Source organism: Corvus moneduloides, chromosome 2 (assembly GCF_009650955.1).
Source record: "Corvus moneduloides isolate bCorMon1 chromosome 2, bCorMon1.pri, whole genome shotgun sequence".
Classification (NCBI taxonomy): Eukaryota; Metazoa; Chordata; class Aves; order Passeriformes; family Corvidae; genus Corvus; species Corvus moneduloides.
Window position 1 is genome coordinate 42,106,513 of NC_045477.1, and position 17,455 is coordinate 42,123,967.

Sequence of the window (17,455 nt, forward strand, 5' to 3'; positions counted from 1 at the left end):
CTCTGGAGAAGCGGCCGGGAGCGCTGAGCGGGGCGCGCATCGCTACGCCCGCACTGGCCCGCGAAACCACGGGCAGCCACGAGCCCGTGCTCCCGGTGGGCGGTCTGAGCACTCGCCCAGCGCTCCCCGGGGCCGGGCCCGCAGTCCTTCTGCGCCTTGCTGTACTGGGCACCACGGCCTCCTTAGCAGAAACGATCCCTAGCGGGGCAGGGGTAAGGGAAACACCCCAAGTAGTGCGGCGGCCGTGACACCGTGACGCAGCTGGTGGCAGGAGAGATGCTTCGGTGAACCCAGGGGAAGCCTGGCAACGGTTCGGACCAGCTAAGCCGCGTGTGACTGCCAGGCGCTGCTGCCGCGCCGGGAAGAGCGCAGCGTCTTCTCCACCCGGCCCCGCCCATCGGGCCCACCCCGTTCCGCCCCGTCCCGCTGATAGCCTAGCGCGTCAATCGCCGCCTCCTTCCCCGTCTTGCCCGGCGCCGCCCGGACTTAGCCCGCCTGCGCGCCAGGGCCGCCATCTCCGGTCACCATAGTGACGGGTCCCGGCGACGCTGCGACGGCTCCGGGCCTCTCCCCTTGTGCCTCGGAGCAAGCCGCCGTCCTTCCCGCCGTGAGCCCCTTGGGTCTTCTCCTGCCAGCGCCTGCATGTGCTCCCGTGGGGTTCTGGATCCGCCCCCGCCTTGATCCTGCCTGGCGGGGTGCGTGCCGCCACCATGGCCGGGGAGGGAGACAGGAGGAAGCGCTTTATTTCAGCCACGGCTGCCAACTACTTCGGGCTGGACCCGGCGGGCGGTGCCGCTGCCCTGGCCGCGGAGCTGCATTCCCGTCTGGAGCTGAGCCGCTTCCTCGACGACGGCAATGAGTTCCTGCTCGTGGTGCAGCGCTCGGGGGCGCAGCTCAGCGCCTCCAACAAGGTACCGTAGTGTCCGGCGCCTGCGGGTGCCGCGCGTCTGCCGCGTCCCGGCGTGCGAGCGGGGATGCAGAGCCCGGAGTCAGCCCAGGCTTAGTGGTCGTAAAGACTGGTGTCAGATTTGGGAGACATCTCCCTCCTGCGAGTATTTGTGCCGGTCTCTGTGTCTGCTGCAAGGTACTGGCAGCTGCCGTGGTTTAACCCCAACCGGCAGGTAAGTACACTCACCGTCCCCTGCCGTGGGGAGAAGAATTAGAAAGAAAAGAACGCCGCTGGTTGAGATAAGAACAGCTTAATAACTGAAACGAAATAAAATATAATAATAGAAACTATTAATATACTAATAATAGTGTTAATAATTGCAATGAAAAGGGGCGAGAGAGATGAACAAAACCCAGGAGGAGCAAGTGATGCACAATGCAGTTGTTCACCACCCCACTGACTGATGCCCAGCCTGCCCCCAGCAGCGATCGGTGCCTCCCGGCCAATTCCCCCCAGTTTATACACTGAGCATGATGCTCTGTGGTATGGAATATCCCTCTGGCCAGTTCAGGTCAGCTGTCCTGGCCATGCTCCCTCCCAGCTTCTTGTGCCCCTCCTCACTGGCAGATCACGAAGCATGGCAAAGTCCTTGACTTTGGGTAATTACTGCTCAGCGACAACCAACACATCAGTGTGATATTAACATTATTCTCAATACTAAACTGCAAATATGGCACTGTACCTGCTATTAAGAAGAAAATTAGCTCTATCCTTGCTGTTACAAGAACACTGTCCCCAGAGTCTGTGAAGGCCTTATCATCAGCTGCTGATACATTTGTTGGTGGATTGTGCCCATGTTGGTGCAGTTTTAGCTGTATATTGTCTCTATGTGAACATAAGGCGGCCTGGGGCATGGAGTTGGATGTATGATTTCTTCCTGGGCATGGCTGCATGCAAGTGATGGGAAGGATTGCATGGGCAATGTCCGTGCAGGGAATGGGACCCAATGTGTGGCACATTGGCTGATATTTGACAAATCCTAGGTGGGCGTTTGTCCAAAGCATGCATTTTCCAAACTGATGTGTCCAGCTGCGAGCAAATCTAAGGATCTTTGTGTGAAATGTCCTGCCTTGAGTCTTGTGTTCAGCAATTGACTCATGGGATTGATACCGTGGGGTGTGAAGTGTCACCATGTAAGGAGGGCATGGTGTGGTGCCAGCCACACAGCCTGTGCAGGCAAAGTGTGGGTCTTAACATGGGACATGTCATTCTGCAGTGAGATCAGGGACATGGTGTCTGTTATGTCAGTGGCTTTGCACACAAAGATGTATCTAAGGAGTCCTCGACGTGAAATTTGGACCAGTAACTTGCATAACTCCTTGGTTAATCTTCTGTGAAGTCTAGCGCATGCTATGTTCAGGCAAGAGTGAACATTTATGTACCAGTTTTTGGGGATGCTGTTGAGCCACTGTCTAAATTACAAAGCAGCTTTCAGCAGCTGTGGAAGATCAGATGCATATTGGTGCTGTACTGTGTACTTGTTGTTTCAGTGAAGCTATGTCTGTAGGTGTTGGGCTACAGAGTTGATAAGAAAGTAGAACTGATACTGTCCAATACAACTGAAAGCTCTTCTTACTACCCTTTGTTTCTTTTAACAGAAAAATAGTACACAGATGTTTACAATTGCACAGAATCTGGGATTTCACTTAGCATATCTTTTTGCTATTAATTTATCAAATGTTTAATATATTTCCCTGTTCTGTGAATTCTCCTCAGCCACAAATAGTTTCAGTAATTACTTTATGGCAATTTTTGGAACTTTACCCATAAGTTGGGTTGTGGATGGAACATTCGTCATATTACAATTTATGGTTTTACTGATGAAGGAGCATGCCTTTCTCTGTCCTTGAGAAATTTATGAATAGAGTTATGTATTTAGAAACTCAGGAGAACAATACAGAATACTTAGACTATAGAAAAATTTTCCCAAAGGTATGTAGTATAAAAAGACAAAAAAAATAGGTTTCATGCTTAGTTTTCTCTAGGTACAATAGAGAGCTTCTGTTTTGTCCAGAGAAAGCGATAAGCAGAGTTTTCAAAATACAGTAAGAAATTAAGGTATTTACAGACATTATATGCTGTAGAAGGCTTTATGTATTTGGTGTTGGAAGTCAGGTTCCTATGGACTCAGAAATGAGTATAATAAAACTTTTAATTTTCTCTGCAAATCAGATACTGCCACAATTTTATCAGAACCCAGAGGGAGCAGTATGGTATTTTATATTTTTTTCTTGATGCCAATTGTTTGTGTAAATGGTGTATTTAATTTAGTAAAATATGCAGTCAGTAACAGCTTTCTAAACAAATCCTGTCTTCTTGATTATTACAGATTGAAGCTACCGATTCAAAGAATAACGTGTTGGTGTTCTTTAAGCTGAGACCTGATGTAATTACTGAGGATAATCTTCACAGTAATATTCTTGTGTCATCTATGCTAGATTCACCAATCAACACCCTTTATCAAGCTGTACGACAGGTTTTTGCACCAGTATTACTGAAGGTGAGCAATATGCCAGTTTAAATGTTCTGTAGCTTTATATTGAGACACTGGAATTCAATTGGATGTTATGTAATTCTGAGCTGAATATTTTATGTTATGAAACCAAAGTATTTGGGGAGATTAAACAATGGGTGATAGTTATGATTTCTAAGTTAAAGAAAGTACTTAAGCTCCTATGAGTAAGGATTAGAGGAAGATTCTGGTCATACATATGCCTGACTGTAAATGTGGAATACACTGGCCAGCGATGGTTAATTTGGAAAACAGCTCACACATTTTCAGAGTGCCTTTATAAACCCAACAATTGACTTGTGATTTTGTGATAAAAATGTTTGTTATAGTATTATTTTGAATTGTTAAATGAGAAGGCTCTTCTTTGGCTTTATAGACAAAAAATGCTACATTGTCCCACCACGTGGTTTCTACTTAATCTGAATTTTATGTATTTTTTAAGAAAATAATAATTGCTCTGTCATGTGAGTCACAATTTTTGAAATTTTCATTACAGGATGAGAAGTGGAGTAAAGCATTTGATCCCAAACTCCAGAAACTTCTAAGTGAGCTTGAAGCTGGCTTGAGTACTGCTCTCAGAAGACCAGATCCCAGTTACACAGGAGCAAAATTCAATGAAGATGATGTGCGAGGTTTGTTTTGCAGTTATGTCTTTTATAGTTAATTTTGAATTTAGAGTAAATAATTTATTTACAAGTTGAATGTTTAGGCTTCTCAGTGATTGCACAGTGTGAAATATAACTGGTTGTTGTTAGTAGATTGGAATTACTGACGGTCATGCGAGGAGGCCAGAGTTGACTTTTATACTGCATCTAGTCAGGATCAGAAGTTAAAGGATATTTACATAATCATATAGTAAAAATTTGCTTTAGAAAGTATGTTCTGACTGAACATATTTTATAAACATTCATTTATTTTATATATAAATATTTTCTATTTTATTTGCAGCTATACTTACACCAACAGATGAATTTCAGTTCTGGAGAGAATGTTCTCGTCATGGAAGTAAAGGGTGTAGTAAAGAGAGAGCTTCATATTTTAGAGACCTATTTGAGGACATTGCAAAAGTATGTTTTATTTTGTGTGATCAGTGATACATTTCTGGATTTAGTAAAAAACACTCTTCTATGAAATATATGTCAATATGTCAGTATATGTATACTCTTTCCAGATATATGAATATATAAAGATTTAGTTATTTTTTTCTTAGGCAAAATTTTACTTTAAGTTACATTCATGTGATTTGTAGTGACAGTGGTGCATGGGAATGCCGACATTTAATTGGGAGCGGGTTTGATCATTGAATACTAGGAGCTGCTGTAGAAATACAACTATATTCTACAGTTTGTGAACTGGGGATTGATTCACGAGATGAAAAGGACACTATTAATGCTCTCATGCAAAATTTTCGGCACCCACAAAGCACTTTCTTGAGTAGTACTTCAGATATCAATGAATACTTCACGTGAATAAACTTACAGAAATGCTTGTTTTTTGAGAGTATTATGACATATTCTGTTGTGCAGTAAACCTCAGGAAACTATACCACTTGTCAGCGTCAGAAAAGTAAATGTTTCTACAATACTATCTGCAAAGTAAACGTATTAAGGATTTTTTTTTCTAGGATTATTACAACTTGGATACTCTCTCGTTATTTGAAGCTGTAGATTTGGTGGAGACTACCAAGGATACCGTTGATGGTGTGTGGAGACAAACAGAACATGATCCTTATCCACAGTCTCGCATGCATAATCTCTTGGATGTGATAGGTAAACTGTTATGCAGTCTTTATTAAATGAATATTTGAGAAAAGTAAAATGATTCCTTGAGCAGAGACCTTCTTCCTTGTAAAGGCACCAATAACAGCCCACAGCATGAAGGTGCTTGCTTCTTGTGATTATGATCCATGAATATTATTTGCCTTCCAGTATGCAATAATTCAGCCAGTTCTGGTAGATGCCTTCACACATGATTGGAAAGGTGATAGATAGTTACAAGATGGAGTTGGATACCTTTCAGCCTGTGGGCTGGATTTGTCATACTTGCTTTGACTCCCTGTCTTTCTTTCAGAGGAGAAAATTTATTTGCATGAACCCCTATTAAAGGTCGGTTCAGTCTGTATGGAGGTGAGAGCAGGATGTGCAGAGAGGTTCTTCTCTCATTCTCGACAGCAGCCCCACATTTGGGGACGGGCATAGGACAGTGAGTTTGTGTGCTGCTGCCAGCTGTGTGTATGCATGAGAGGAAGAGTTGTGGGGAGCAGCCAGATACTGCCATTGCTGCTGATAAAGACAGGTGCTTGTGTGTGGAATCCAGAATCCAAATCCATCAGCTTCACATGTTGGACCAACCTCTGTTTACCTTGGAGATATGCAAGAGATTTATTGAATCTGAAACAAAATAATCAGTTACTGCTGCATTTGTGTGGTTTGAAATCAAGACACTACACTGTTTTTTAAAAAAATGTGATTGGAAAGTGGTGTAGCCTTTAAAGGAATTACTTTAAACAAACATAACATCTTGGTTTTTTGTCTTCTAGGTGGCTCACTAGGTAGATTTGTTCAGAGAAAATTAGCAGCTTTGAATTTGTGGGAGGATACTTTTCACAGTGTTAAAGAAAATATACAAGCTGGCATCTTGATTTGTGAGCAGTGGGTGTCAGCTTGTGAATACCTAACTGGACAACTGTGGCAACCTTATACTGTACATCCATGGAAAAATGAGAAATATTTCCCTGAATCGATAGCCAAACTTGGCAAACGTCTTGATGAGGTAGAGATTTGAATTATACACATTAGTTTCATTAGACGCAGAATTAAACAGCATTGCTTTAATTTACAAAAGGGAATTGAAATACTTTCATAGTCTTTTCAGAGTCAGATAGTGTTCCATAATCTGTTTGTCTGAGCCTTTCAAAAGTTTCTTGTAAAAAGGAGAGAGATGGGTACTTGCAAATGTAAGTTTTATGTAAAAATGCATTTGATACAGCAAATACTTTTTTTCCCTTATAGGTGCTAGCTGTTAGAACACTGCATGAAAAACTTACGTTCTTTTTGCCAGCTGGAGAACAAAATTCTTTACATCTTTCGCATGTGTTTGAACCCTTTGCTGGCCTAAATCCTGTCCACTATAATCCTTACACAGAGGTATAATGCTTATTTTTGATTTATTCACATTCTTTCTGTGTCTTTTTGCAATGTATATAGTCCTAAACTAACACACGAACTCATTATCTCTAGCCATTATGGAAAGCAGCAGTCTCTCAGTATGAAAGAATTATTGCACCAGCGCAACAAAAAATAGCAAGCAGATTGAAGAAATTTATTTCAGAAATTCAGGACAGTCCACAGCAGGTATGAGTAATTCTGTAGTCTGAAAACTTTCCTGAAGATGAAGTTATTTAATGCCTAAGTAGTCAGTTTAGGGGACAAGAGTAAGTACTTAGGGCCGAAGACAGCACTACTGGGTAGTGTCAGCCTATGTTTAATTTTTTTAATGAGAAAGTGATAACATTTTTAAATCTTAATATTCCAGCTTCTTCAAATATTTCAGAAGCATAAGGAACTGATAAAGCACCCAAATATAAGCAAAGAATTGCTTTTTGAAAGGGAAACATTACTAGCAGCACTTCAAGATTATGTCAAAGGTATTTAATTGCATTCATTTTTTGTGAATGCTAGGATCTTTTTTTACTTCTAGAAGTATGTCAGTTTTCCTGGTATATTTTTATAACTACAGTAATGATCTAAGGTTGTTCTATTAAATATCTGGTCTAATGCATCTTTTGCATGTGTTAGACTATGAGTCAGACTTTGAAACTCGATGCCATGGTGTTCCTGGTGATGTTACTGGACCATTGTCAGGCAAGAACCTTTCTGAAGTTGTCAATAATATTGTATGGGTACAGCAGCTGGAACTGAAGGTACGAGATTCTGTTACTGCTTACACACAATTTATCACACAAGAATATAAAACATGGTATTTGACATTTCTGTGGGACATTCCACACAGAAAAATTGTGGGCTTCCCAGTAGTTATGTAATCAAGGTTCCTTATCAGTGGTGCTGCTTGCTAAGTTTATTATTTTAGCAGACCCAGAATGCAGTCTTTTTGTAGTAAACTGAACTTTTTTCATTAAAAAAAAAAAAGACCAAAGTTTGGACAGGAGGTGTTTTTGTTAAATTTTGCCCTCCAATTTGCATTTTAAAATTGTATTTAAGATTCACAGACAGCCAGATTCTGAATTCTCACCTGTTATTACTAACCTTTGTAGTGTCCTCTTGTAGTCAAAGGGATTTCTTGGTAGTACACTTCAAGCTTGTGCCTGACACGGAATTTACAGTAGTAAAAGCAAATGTACAACAATTCTGTTTTAATTTATCTTGTTTTTGTAAGTTTGTGTTCACACTTTAGTAGGAAAAATTTGGACATTTTTTGGAAAACATTGACCAGTGAAAACCAAAATGTTTTTTGTGAACATAAGTACCCTCTGCAATAACTATAGATTTGAATGAGAATAGAAGTTACTTATCCCAGAATAATGATTAGCCCCGTTCTGCTGATGGGTGTCAGGTGTATGTCTGCTTTAGGCTGTACTAAATTTTTTAACTGCTCTCAAATCTCCACTGATTGTATTGACTAGGGTTTTAATTTGTCCACATGTAGATGTGAAATTCCATTTCAAATACATTTGAGTGTTGTTATGGACCTTACAGATACAACAGAAGACTCATGGGAGATCTGTACCTTTACAGAGAGTTAATTAAAGACCAAGTGAGATATCCTGGGGTATATTAGTAGTGGTGGATGCCATTGGTGGACAGCTTATTCAGACACAATTTACTGTACAGAGAATTCAAACGTCTGGGACACAGTTCAGAATTCACTTTTTTTTTTTCCTAATCAGCTTTTGAATCCCACTTGGATGTTTTGTAATATTGATCCTTATTGCTGTGATTTTTCTTTTCTGATCGAATACTGAGAAGTTAATCTTCTTTTCTTTGTTATTGTGTTTAAGGTGGATGATTCTATCAAGCTGGCAAAGGCTCTTCTGTCTGACTTACCTGGATTTCAAACTTTTCATCAAAACGCAGATTGTTTTCTGGAACAGTTAAAAGTATATGAGCAAGAACAATTTGATGATTGGTCTAGGAATATCCAGTCAGAATTATCAAATCCCAAGTCAGGACTTTGGTAAATACACTCTTTTTAAAATAATGTTTATTAAATAATGAAATCTGTAGTGGGATGTAATTCATTAAAACTTGACAAAGGAAATAAAAAAAAATTACAGGATTAAGAATGAGTGGAGAGACAAATTAGAACAATTTATTATACTTTCATCATCCTGCCAGTCTTGCTTGGTAAGTTGAAGTATACAGAACTGTATTATTAATAACTAATTAATAGCTAATATTGCAGGTTAATAACTAATCTTGCAGTTTCTGTTAGCACCTGGAATGAAGGACGTTTGATTTTCTTGTTGTTTTTACTTGTTACCCATTGTAATCCTTAGAGTGATAATGTATAGAAACCAGATGATATGGGAGTATAGCTGTGATATATAGATGACACATGCAGAGTAAAAAATTGTTATTCACAAGAAATTCTGCAGTCTACATAAGGCAGATGAAAGAAGGGTAAGCATATCAATTTAAATCTTATTAATTTTGTTTCCCAAAAGAATAAAATTTCTTTGTGGGATATTAAAATATATTTTAACGATTTTTTGGTTTAGTTGATTGGCTACATAGCTTCTGTCTTCAACTCTGAGTGTTGCAGAATTCCTCTGAAAAGAATTTGTCTGCAGTTACAGAGGCTACAGGAGTTGATACTTAAGAGAAAACCTTTAATGAAAATACTCAAATATATAACAGCCATCTAATTTATTAGCACCATATTGTTATTGTGAGATCTTAAAAGATGTGATGTGGTTAATTAAAAGAACAAGAAAAGAAGTAGCTCCATACAAAGGGGAATGCAATGGATATGGGAAGTAGAAAAGAGATGAGGAAAAAAAAAAGAAAAAAATGAGTAAGGCTGAATTGTTTTTGAAAGGATGGTGGTAGAAGCATTGCTAAAATAGAAAAAAAAAATTGGAGTAAAGTCTGAAGATAGGCTGATGTTCTTATTAGCATCTGGTTGAATATACCAAAATGCTCCATTGATGCAAGTTCTGGTTCTTAGATTGGTTCCCTCATTATTTTCTTCCCCTTTGCAGCGCTGAAGACTGGGGCTGGGAAAGTGCCTGCTTGAGAGAATATGATGGATACAGTGTAATTTAGAAATACTATCTAGCTGTGAATTACATGCTAGCTATTGTCACAAAACAGAAAAAACTTTGTAAGCAAAAATGATAGGCGTTGTTAATTCTGTCTTATCTTCATTGGCTTTGAATAAAAGCAAAAGTTACTAGAATAATTTATGAGTAAATTAAAATGTTAGCAACCATAGAAAAAATAGAATGACATCAAGCTGTTTAGAATAGTTTGTTGTATTATGGTAAAATGCACCTAAGGATAAATATCAAATTATAGTCAGTAATATGATTGATTTTGGTTCAGTATCCAAGCTAATAGCCCTGTGATGGAGTTGGATCCCATTTCTGGAACATTAAACATACTTTACTCAGATCGTTTGGTGACTCTGCTAAGAGAAGTACGTCAGCTGTCAGCACTTGGGTTTGCTATACCAGCAAAAATACAGCATGTTGCAAACACTGCACAAAAGTTCTGCAAGCAGGCAGTCATCCTCAAGCAGGTATATGCCATAATAACTTCCTGTTCTGACTTCCCATCTTTAGTTTGTACAACTTTTCTACAGTGCTGTCTTTTCTGTCTGTGTGGTTAAGCTTTTCACTGTGCTTGTCTGCATGAAAGTGACTTCTTTCTTGAACAAGTTAGCTAAGTCCATAAAAGAAAAAAAAGTAATGATATGCTTTATGGTTTCAGAATGTGTCTTCTTTTAAAATACAGTATTAAAGCCATATGAAGTTACTGTAAAAAATAAGTAATTGATCACCAAGTTTTAGTCCCAGTTTTTTATAATTATGACTAAAGGGAGTTGTCATAAAATGGAGCAACTTGGCCTCGCCATTGCTAATTTTCAACTGAAAATATATTAGTAAGCATTTTAATGGGGTTTTTGGGGGTGGGTGGTATATTTTTTTGGTTACACTCAATGCCATTCAATTCAATTTCACATGAGGTGTCAATGATATTTGAGATACCCCTACAGCTAAGGCAAAGATGACGTAAGACTTTTATTTGTTCTAGTCAATTTAAGCTCTCCTTTTTTACAGGTGGCACACTTCTATAATTCTATTGATCAACAAATGATTGGGAGTCAGAAGCCAATGATGTTACAATCTGCTCTAGCATTTGAACAGATAATTAAGGTGAAGGAATTCCCCTCTCTTTGTCTTTTTAATTTCAGTGGTGTCTGTGCATATTCTGGGTCACTTTTTCTACGTTTATTGCATTGTAATTGAAAAAATTATTTCTTGATAAACAGGTGAAGTTGATTAGCAGTTATTAATGTCACATTTTTGGTGTTGATCTGTGCAGAACAAAGGTGTCCTCTAATCTTCAGATGTCTGCTTATGTTTGTGGAGCAGAAGTCTCAACATCAGTTGATCTATTTCAAACTCTGTTGGGAGTCTGTCATTATTCCTTCTCCACTGCACTGATGTAGCTATAATGCTATGCCCCTCTATGTCTGTGATTTACCAGATTATTTTGTCTCTAGTGCAGCTAGGGAAAGGGAGGAATAAAACCATCTTTCTCATATTATCACTTCCTCTATGCTAGCTGGTAGACTGTTTTTGTCATTGAATCTTACAAAGTTTGTGTGTTTTTAAAGCATTCAAAATCTGGTCCTGGAGGAAAAGCTCAAATAACATGGGATAATCCCAGAGAACTAGAGGCTTATATCCAAAAACTCCAAGCTGCTGCTGAACGGCTTTCCACTGAAAATAGAAAACTAAGGAAGTGGCACACAAACTTCATTCAAAAGGTATATTTTCCAGATGAAATTGAAATCATGTTTATTATGGCATACCTTAACCTTTTTTTGATTTACATGATAATGAGTATGTTTATTATCCCTTAAAATTCTTTTAACAGGTCATATCGCTTATGAATATTGATCTACTTCGGCAGCAGCAGCGTTGGAAAGAGGGACTTCAGGAGCTCAGAACTGGTTTTGCCAGCCTTGTGTCACAGGCAGGGTTTGATTTTTGTGCTGCAAACTGTGAACATTTGACTTTTCAACAGTAATCAAGAATTAAGACTCAAACATAGCATGATTTAATTAATTTTGATTAAGGAGTTATTGGCTGTCTTAGGAAAACATCTGTGTCCTAGTTAATGCCAGATGTGAGGTAAAATCTCAGATGAGGAGGATGGAGGTAATTTTTTTGTCATACTAGTAATGGGGGAAGAACTTTTGGTCAATAACAGGTGTTAGATGAGGAAATGGGAAAACCTTGGGTGATGTAGATCAGTTGTGTCTGAGCCATTAATGCAAGGTAAAATGAAGAAATTGGTAAAGATAGTGAGTGATCCCCACACAGAATAGAACAAATGTATAAAATTTAGAATTAAAATGCATTTCTGCCTGAAATAATGAGAAAAACATATTTTTGTTTGTTCACTTATCAACTGACAACTTTTAGGGTAGAATCATAGAATCATTAAGGTTGGAAAAGACCCTTAATATTGAGTAAAATGTCAAAGATTTTGATTAAGAATATCGTATTATCAAAGCGAGCTATTTTGAGTTATCATTCAAGTCAGTTTAATTTTTCCTATCACCTTCAGTAAACAAAGGACTCTATTCTTAGATGGACATGTTGTTCTTATCCTTTGTAATGCAAATGCAGATTACTTCTGTTGGTATTTGCCAGTCAAATAAATACAGTAACTTCACAGTATTTTACTTCTAATTTTGTTTCCAGTCTCTCAAGATAATATGAAAAATAAGTATATTGATTCTGGCTTTTAATTTCTTTTGAAGTTTAATTTGCAGATTTTTATCTTAAAGTCAGTATAGTTTATGAAAATAATCTAGATTTGCTTTAGGATCTGCTTGAAAATTATTTTGGTATTGCACAATATTTTTAGATGGAAAATTACCTGAACTGTATTAAGTCACTCTTTAAAAATCTTTGAGTAGAAGTGATAAAACTTAACCAAATGTATATTTTTTTCACATTCCAAAAATTATAAGATGGTGTAGTCTTACTGCTGTCATCATCAAGATTTTATGTATTTCTTTAAAAACTCCATTTATAATTGTCTTGAGGCTTAATTAAGACAATTTCAGGTTTTCGTAATCTCTAGAATCTTTCTCTTGGAAGAGCTCCTGTGGGCAGCTTTGAATTGTAGGGCAGACCTTAAGTGTGTAGCTTCTTGCAGCGACCCTGGACTGCCTCCAAAGCCCTGTCTGAAAATCTCCAATTAAACAAGAGAACCTTTTAGGCTGGAAGAAATTTCTGATTTATTTTCTAGCTTCTGTTGTACTTTTGCAAATTTCTGCATGACTTGCAAATGACCGTTTAGCTCAGTTAGAGCATGGTGTAATAATGCCAGGGTAATGGGTTTGATCCCTGTAGGGACAATTCACTTAAGAGTTGGACTTGCTGATCCTTGTGAGTCCCTTCCAACCCCAAATCTGTGACTTACAGAACTTGAGTGTATGATAAGGCTTTACGTGTTTTTATAGTGCAGTGTAGCAGGTTCCAATGAAAATTGGAATTCATTGAGGTAAAATCTTACGTTAATTTATTAGTTAGCATTTATCTGTGGAAACACACAAGAATTTTTATAAATACTATTTAAAAGGCAACTTACATATTACAAGAAAGTAGGAGGTGTGATACAGGTTTAAATCTCTCATTTGGCCAGCTCTTTATGTTATTTCCAGCAGAGTCCTACTCATTTTAGAGTAACCTTGAAGAACGTTCTGGTAAACCAATGGGTGATGAACCTCAGTGAAGTGCTTATGCTGATCAGCCATAGAGACTGTTTGATTTGGATATTTTTTTTATTCCTATATTAATTTGAAATAAATGAAATAAATCCAATAAATGCAATAACTGGTCACATAATCAAAAGCTCATATCTTGTGTTAGAGGGGACCCACAAGCACCATCAAATCCAACTCGCTGCTCGTCACAGGACTACCTAAAACTAAACAATGTGACTTAGGTATGTTGTCCAGATGGACCTTAACCTCTGACTGGCTTGGTGCTGTGATGAAGTCTATTCCAGCTTTGTGATCACTAAATTTTACTAAGATCCTGCTCTTCAGATTTTATACCATGTGCAGTTTTGTCTTAAAATTACGGTTTGGGGAATAAAATAAAAATAAACATTGTTAAATTTTAGGGTTTCAAATCGAGTGATATGAAAGCTTGGAGACAACACTGGAATCATCAACTTTACAAAGCTCTGGAGCATCAGTATCAAATGGGCTTAGAAGCACTCAATGAGAATTTACCAGAGATAATTATTGATCTAACATTCAAGTAAGATTTTTTTTTTTTTTTTGGCCTTTAAAGAAAATATTCAGGTGCAGATTACATTAAAGTATTAGTTTTTCTATTATTTGTTTCACTTTTTAGGCAAGGCCGGTTGCAATTCAGGCCTCCTTTTGAAGAAGTACGAGCTAGATATTACAGAGAAATGAAGAGATTCATCTCCATTCCAAATCAGTTTAGGGGAGTAAGTGAAGCAGAAGATGAGTCTATATTCACTGTTATGACCGAAAGAAATGCAAATGGGTTTCTGACTGCTTTCAGTAAAGCAGAGGATTTGTTCAGAAGGCTGACAGATGTTTCTAATCAATTCAAGGTATTTTCAATATTGGACTGACTCATGCCTTTTTTCCCTTAGATTTGTATCATTTTATGCTTTGGACATTCTAGAAGTAGCTGAGCAGTGACATTTGTGTATTGTTGTCTGTTTCTTCAAGGCAGATAAGCAAAAGCTTAGCAAGTCCATCCATGTTAAACCAACCGCTTAAGCACATGCCTGACTTGAACTATCTATAGTTCTTTTTGAAAGCTCTGTATAATAGCTGACTTTTCAGTCTTCATGTTTTGATTCTCCTTAAATGTGTGAATCTGTCAAAACATTTTTACCTCCTGATTTTTCCACTAAGAAAATCTACAGATAATTGAAGGAGAACAAAGGTTAAAGAGAATGTAACTTGAAAATATTATGAAAATATTTTAATGTTATTGTGAAACGGTTTTTTAATCTGGAAACTATTTCTCTCCCATGAAATAAAAAATAATGTTGGAAAGGAATGGATCGTAATTGGCCAAGTAGATATGGAACCTTTGGTGAAGACACATCTTTCTAGCAAACAGGATTGGGAAAGAAACTTCAAGGCATTAAAAGTGAGAGGGAAAGAAGCAGAACGTCTTCCAAGGTATAGTGTAATTCTGTTCTCTTGTTTGAATAATCTATTCTATCAGGTATTTTAAAGGTAATAGTAAAATAGAGATTTTCTTTTTATATGAAGATATAGATGGAATTTCAAGTGTTTTTAAAATGTTGACTTACTTCTTAAATGTTTAGATATTAATTTTTCATTTTTATTTTTAGATACTTGCTCTCTTTTATCTGTGCCACCTTCTCTGAAAACTTTTAATTACTTCCTGTGATCTAATGGGAAACTTCTTCAAAATTCAGGGCTGATTTTGAAATACTACAAAACATAATGTTCTAACAAATCTTTTAGCTAAGTCCTGTACATGTGAAATGTATATGGCAGTTAAGAACAGACATTGTAAATATTTGTCATGAAATAATTCCTGTATTGAAACACTTGATTACCTCTTATAGTTTAAAATATGCTAATGTAGGCTTTTATTCTTACATATATTCACATGAATTTATTGTACTATATGGTTAGAGCTCTCAAGTAAAACTGGTAGGAATCACGTTCAGAACAAGGAAAAAGACGTGGGATTTCATGCTGGAGAATGGACTGGTAGAACTTGCCGGCTAGTGATACTCTGAGTAGTAAAGATTTCCATGAGTTCATGGACAGACTGAAATGAATAGAAGAGAAACTGGCTGATGTGCCTTACAGCCAGAAACAACATGTTGCTAAAAAGTCCATGAGTTGAAAATATTGGTGTTGAGGGAGAATACTCAGGAAGATCTCAAATAAGGTAGACCGTTTTCTTAGTATTCTTTAGGCAACTACTTATGGTCACTGATATGTTAGATATGGGGCCTTGAAATGACTCTCTTTGGCTTTTCTTCTGTTCTTATTACTATTGAAGGTTCAGTTAGTAAACTCCTATGGAAATTAGAGAATTAAAGGCATGAGTATACAAACAATGAAAGTATTTTTCTTTTGAGTATGGTAATAGCCTTTCAGAATTTTATGGCACTGGTTATATAAAATCTAGCCATTTTCCACCTATTTGGAGAAGCAGAGCATTGGACCTCAGTCCTCATAAAACTGAAAGTATATATGCATAATTGTTATAAATATTTCAATACTATGCGTAATTTTCCCAATAAGCTATGACTTTTATTTGTAGAATTCTAAAGGAAATTTTTCATTAAGCTACAAAGGGTAAACTACAGATGTTCATAGATCTCAGAGATACTGACATAAAAGTATGCTACTGAATGACTGAATGTTTGCTGTCTTTTAATCTCTTTTTTTGAAGCACGATCAGAATAGATTGTTTAACTGTTAATTGCAACCCTGTGAAAACTGTAATTGATGATTTCATCCAGAAGTTGTACGACATTCTGGTTGTTTCTTTGAGAAAATCTATTCAAGGTAAATAACTTCAATGAATAGTATTTTGTTTGTTTCTGTTGTACTTGGGCACATTTGTGTTAATGTAAATACTCTTTTAAAGAAACATTGTGCTTTCGGGCACAGTGAACTGCAGAAATCACAATGCAGAGAAAGTAATCTGTTACAGCTGTGTATTCCACAATATTACTTTTTCACTACAGATGTAACCTAGGACCCTTTGATGTCCATTGTGTATCTTTCCTGTTCTCTTGTTTTTGCCGCTTCTGTTCCAGGTGTAAAAGAATACACATGAACATTATTTTGCATGTTTCCTTTATCTGGAAGAAAATTCTGTTGCTTCCAGGAGGAAAATTTATTTGATGTTTGAGGGAGGAAAACTTCCTAGGTGTTTGAGAAGGCATCATAAAATGTTGTAATAAAAAATTCTATTAGATTTTCCTTTTACAAATTGAAATACTTCATGCAGAGTCTAAAATAATCTAGACTTACTCCATAGAATTGCTTGTCGCTTAGATTGTCAAAACTGTTAAAACTGTGTTGAAGAATGCAAAACGTTTCCTTATTTTGGGTGGTCGATCTATATCTGGAACAGTAGGACAAAGCGGAATAAAGTGTACATGATGAGAAATAACAGTGCTTTGTGCTTTAAATCTAATGATTTAGAAACAGGAAACATAGAACAGGGATTGTGCAGAAAGTGAATTATTTCCATAGCCTGAAAGGTGAATCTTTCCTGGAAGATTTCCTGGAGCTATACAGCTCCTTTCCCGGTGTCAGAAAAGATTTACCTTGGTAGGTAAAAACAACATTATAGCTTATTCAGGCATTTGTTTGTGAGACTTTTCAATATGTAAAGCAAGGTGGCTTTAGTTGTTAGCTTCTTTAAAAGGGCCAAACCAAAACAAACAGAAAAATACCCCAAAGAACCCAAAACCTATTTTAACATCTGTTTTTCTGTTTACCTAAAAAAAAAGAACTATATAGCTTTTGAAAGTATATAAATAAACACCTATATGTATATAATACATAAATAAATGTATTTATGTTTAATGTTCAGAAGGGACTCTGATACTTACGGTTTAAATCATACACTGAATGCAGTGGATCACATTTGAAAAGCTGTGTGTAAACACAAATCTGCAATTTTTGTTCAGGTAGTAGACAAGATTGGCGTCTGCAATTTGTTAAGCAAGTACTTTGCA

At 37.3% G+C, this 17,455-nt stretch overlaps 1 protein-coding gene across 5 annotated transcripts in view; it reads left to right on the forward strand.

The window, feature by feature from the left end:
- Window positions 1–378: 378 nt before the first annotated feature.
- The window catches only part of DYNC2H1 (dynein cytoplasmic 2 heavy chain 1), a 155,044-nt gene continuing 137,967 nt past the window's right edge, over window positions 379–17,455 (forward strand). For all 5 annotated transcript variants that reach the window (XM_032099265.1, XM_032099266.1, XM_032099268.1 and 2 more), the window contains exons 1-19: window positions 379–911; window positions 3,279–3,449; window positions 3,958–4,093; window positions 4,410–4,528; window positions 5,086–5,230; window positions 6,001–6,233; window positions 6,473–6,607; window positions 6,701–6,814; window positions 6,996–7,107; window positions 7,259–7,383; window positions 8,479–8,654; window positions 10,025–10,220; window positions 10,762–10,857; window positions 11,322–11,474; window positions 11,585–11,683; window positions 13,850–13,989; window positions 14,086–14,314; window positions 14,770–14,897; window positions 16,156–16,271. In XM_032099265.1, coding sequence (XP_031955156.1) covers window positions 711–911; window positions 3,279–3,449; window positions 3,958–4,093; window positions 4,410–4,528; window positions 5,086–5,230; window positions 6,001–6,233; window positions 6,473–6,607; window positions 6,701–6,814; window positions 6,996–7,107; window positions 7,259–7,383; window positions 8,479–8,654; window positions 10,025–10,220; window positions 10,762–10,857; window positions 11,322–11,474; window positions 11,585–11,683; window positions 13,850–13,989; window positions 14,086–14,314; window positions 14,770–14,897; window positions 16,156–16,271 — 2,824 coding nt within the window. In that variant the 5' untranslated portion in view covers window positions 379–710. The remainder of the gene's footprint in view (window positions 912–3,278; window positions 3,450–3,957; window positions 4,094–4,409; window positions 4,529–5,085; window positions 5,231–6,000; window positions 6,234–6,472; window positions 6,608–6,700; window positions 6,815–6,995; window positions 7,108–7,258; window positions 7,384–8,478; window positions 8,655–10,024; window positions 10,221–10,761; window positions 10,858–11,321; window positions 11,475–11,584; window positions 11,684–13,849; window positions 13,990–14,085; window positions 14,315–14,769; window positions 14,898–16,155; window positions 16,272–17,455) is intronic.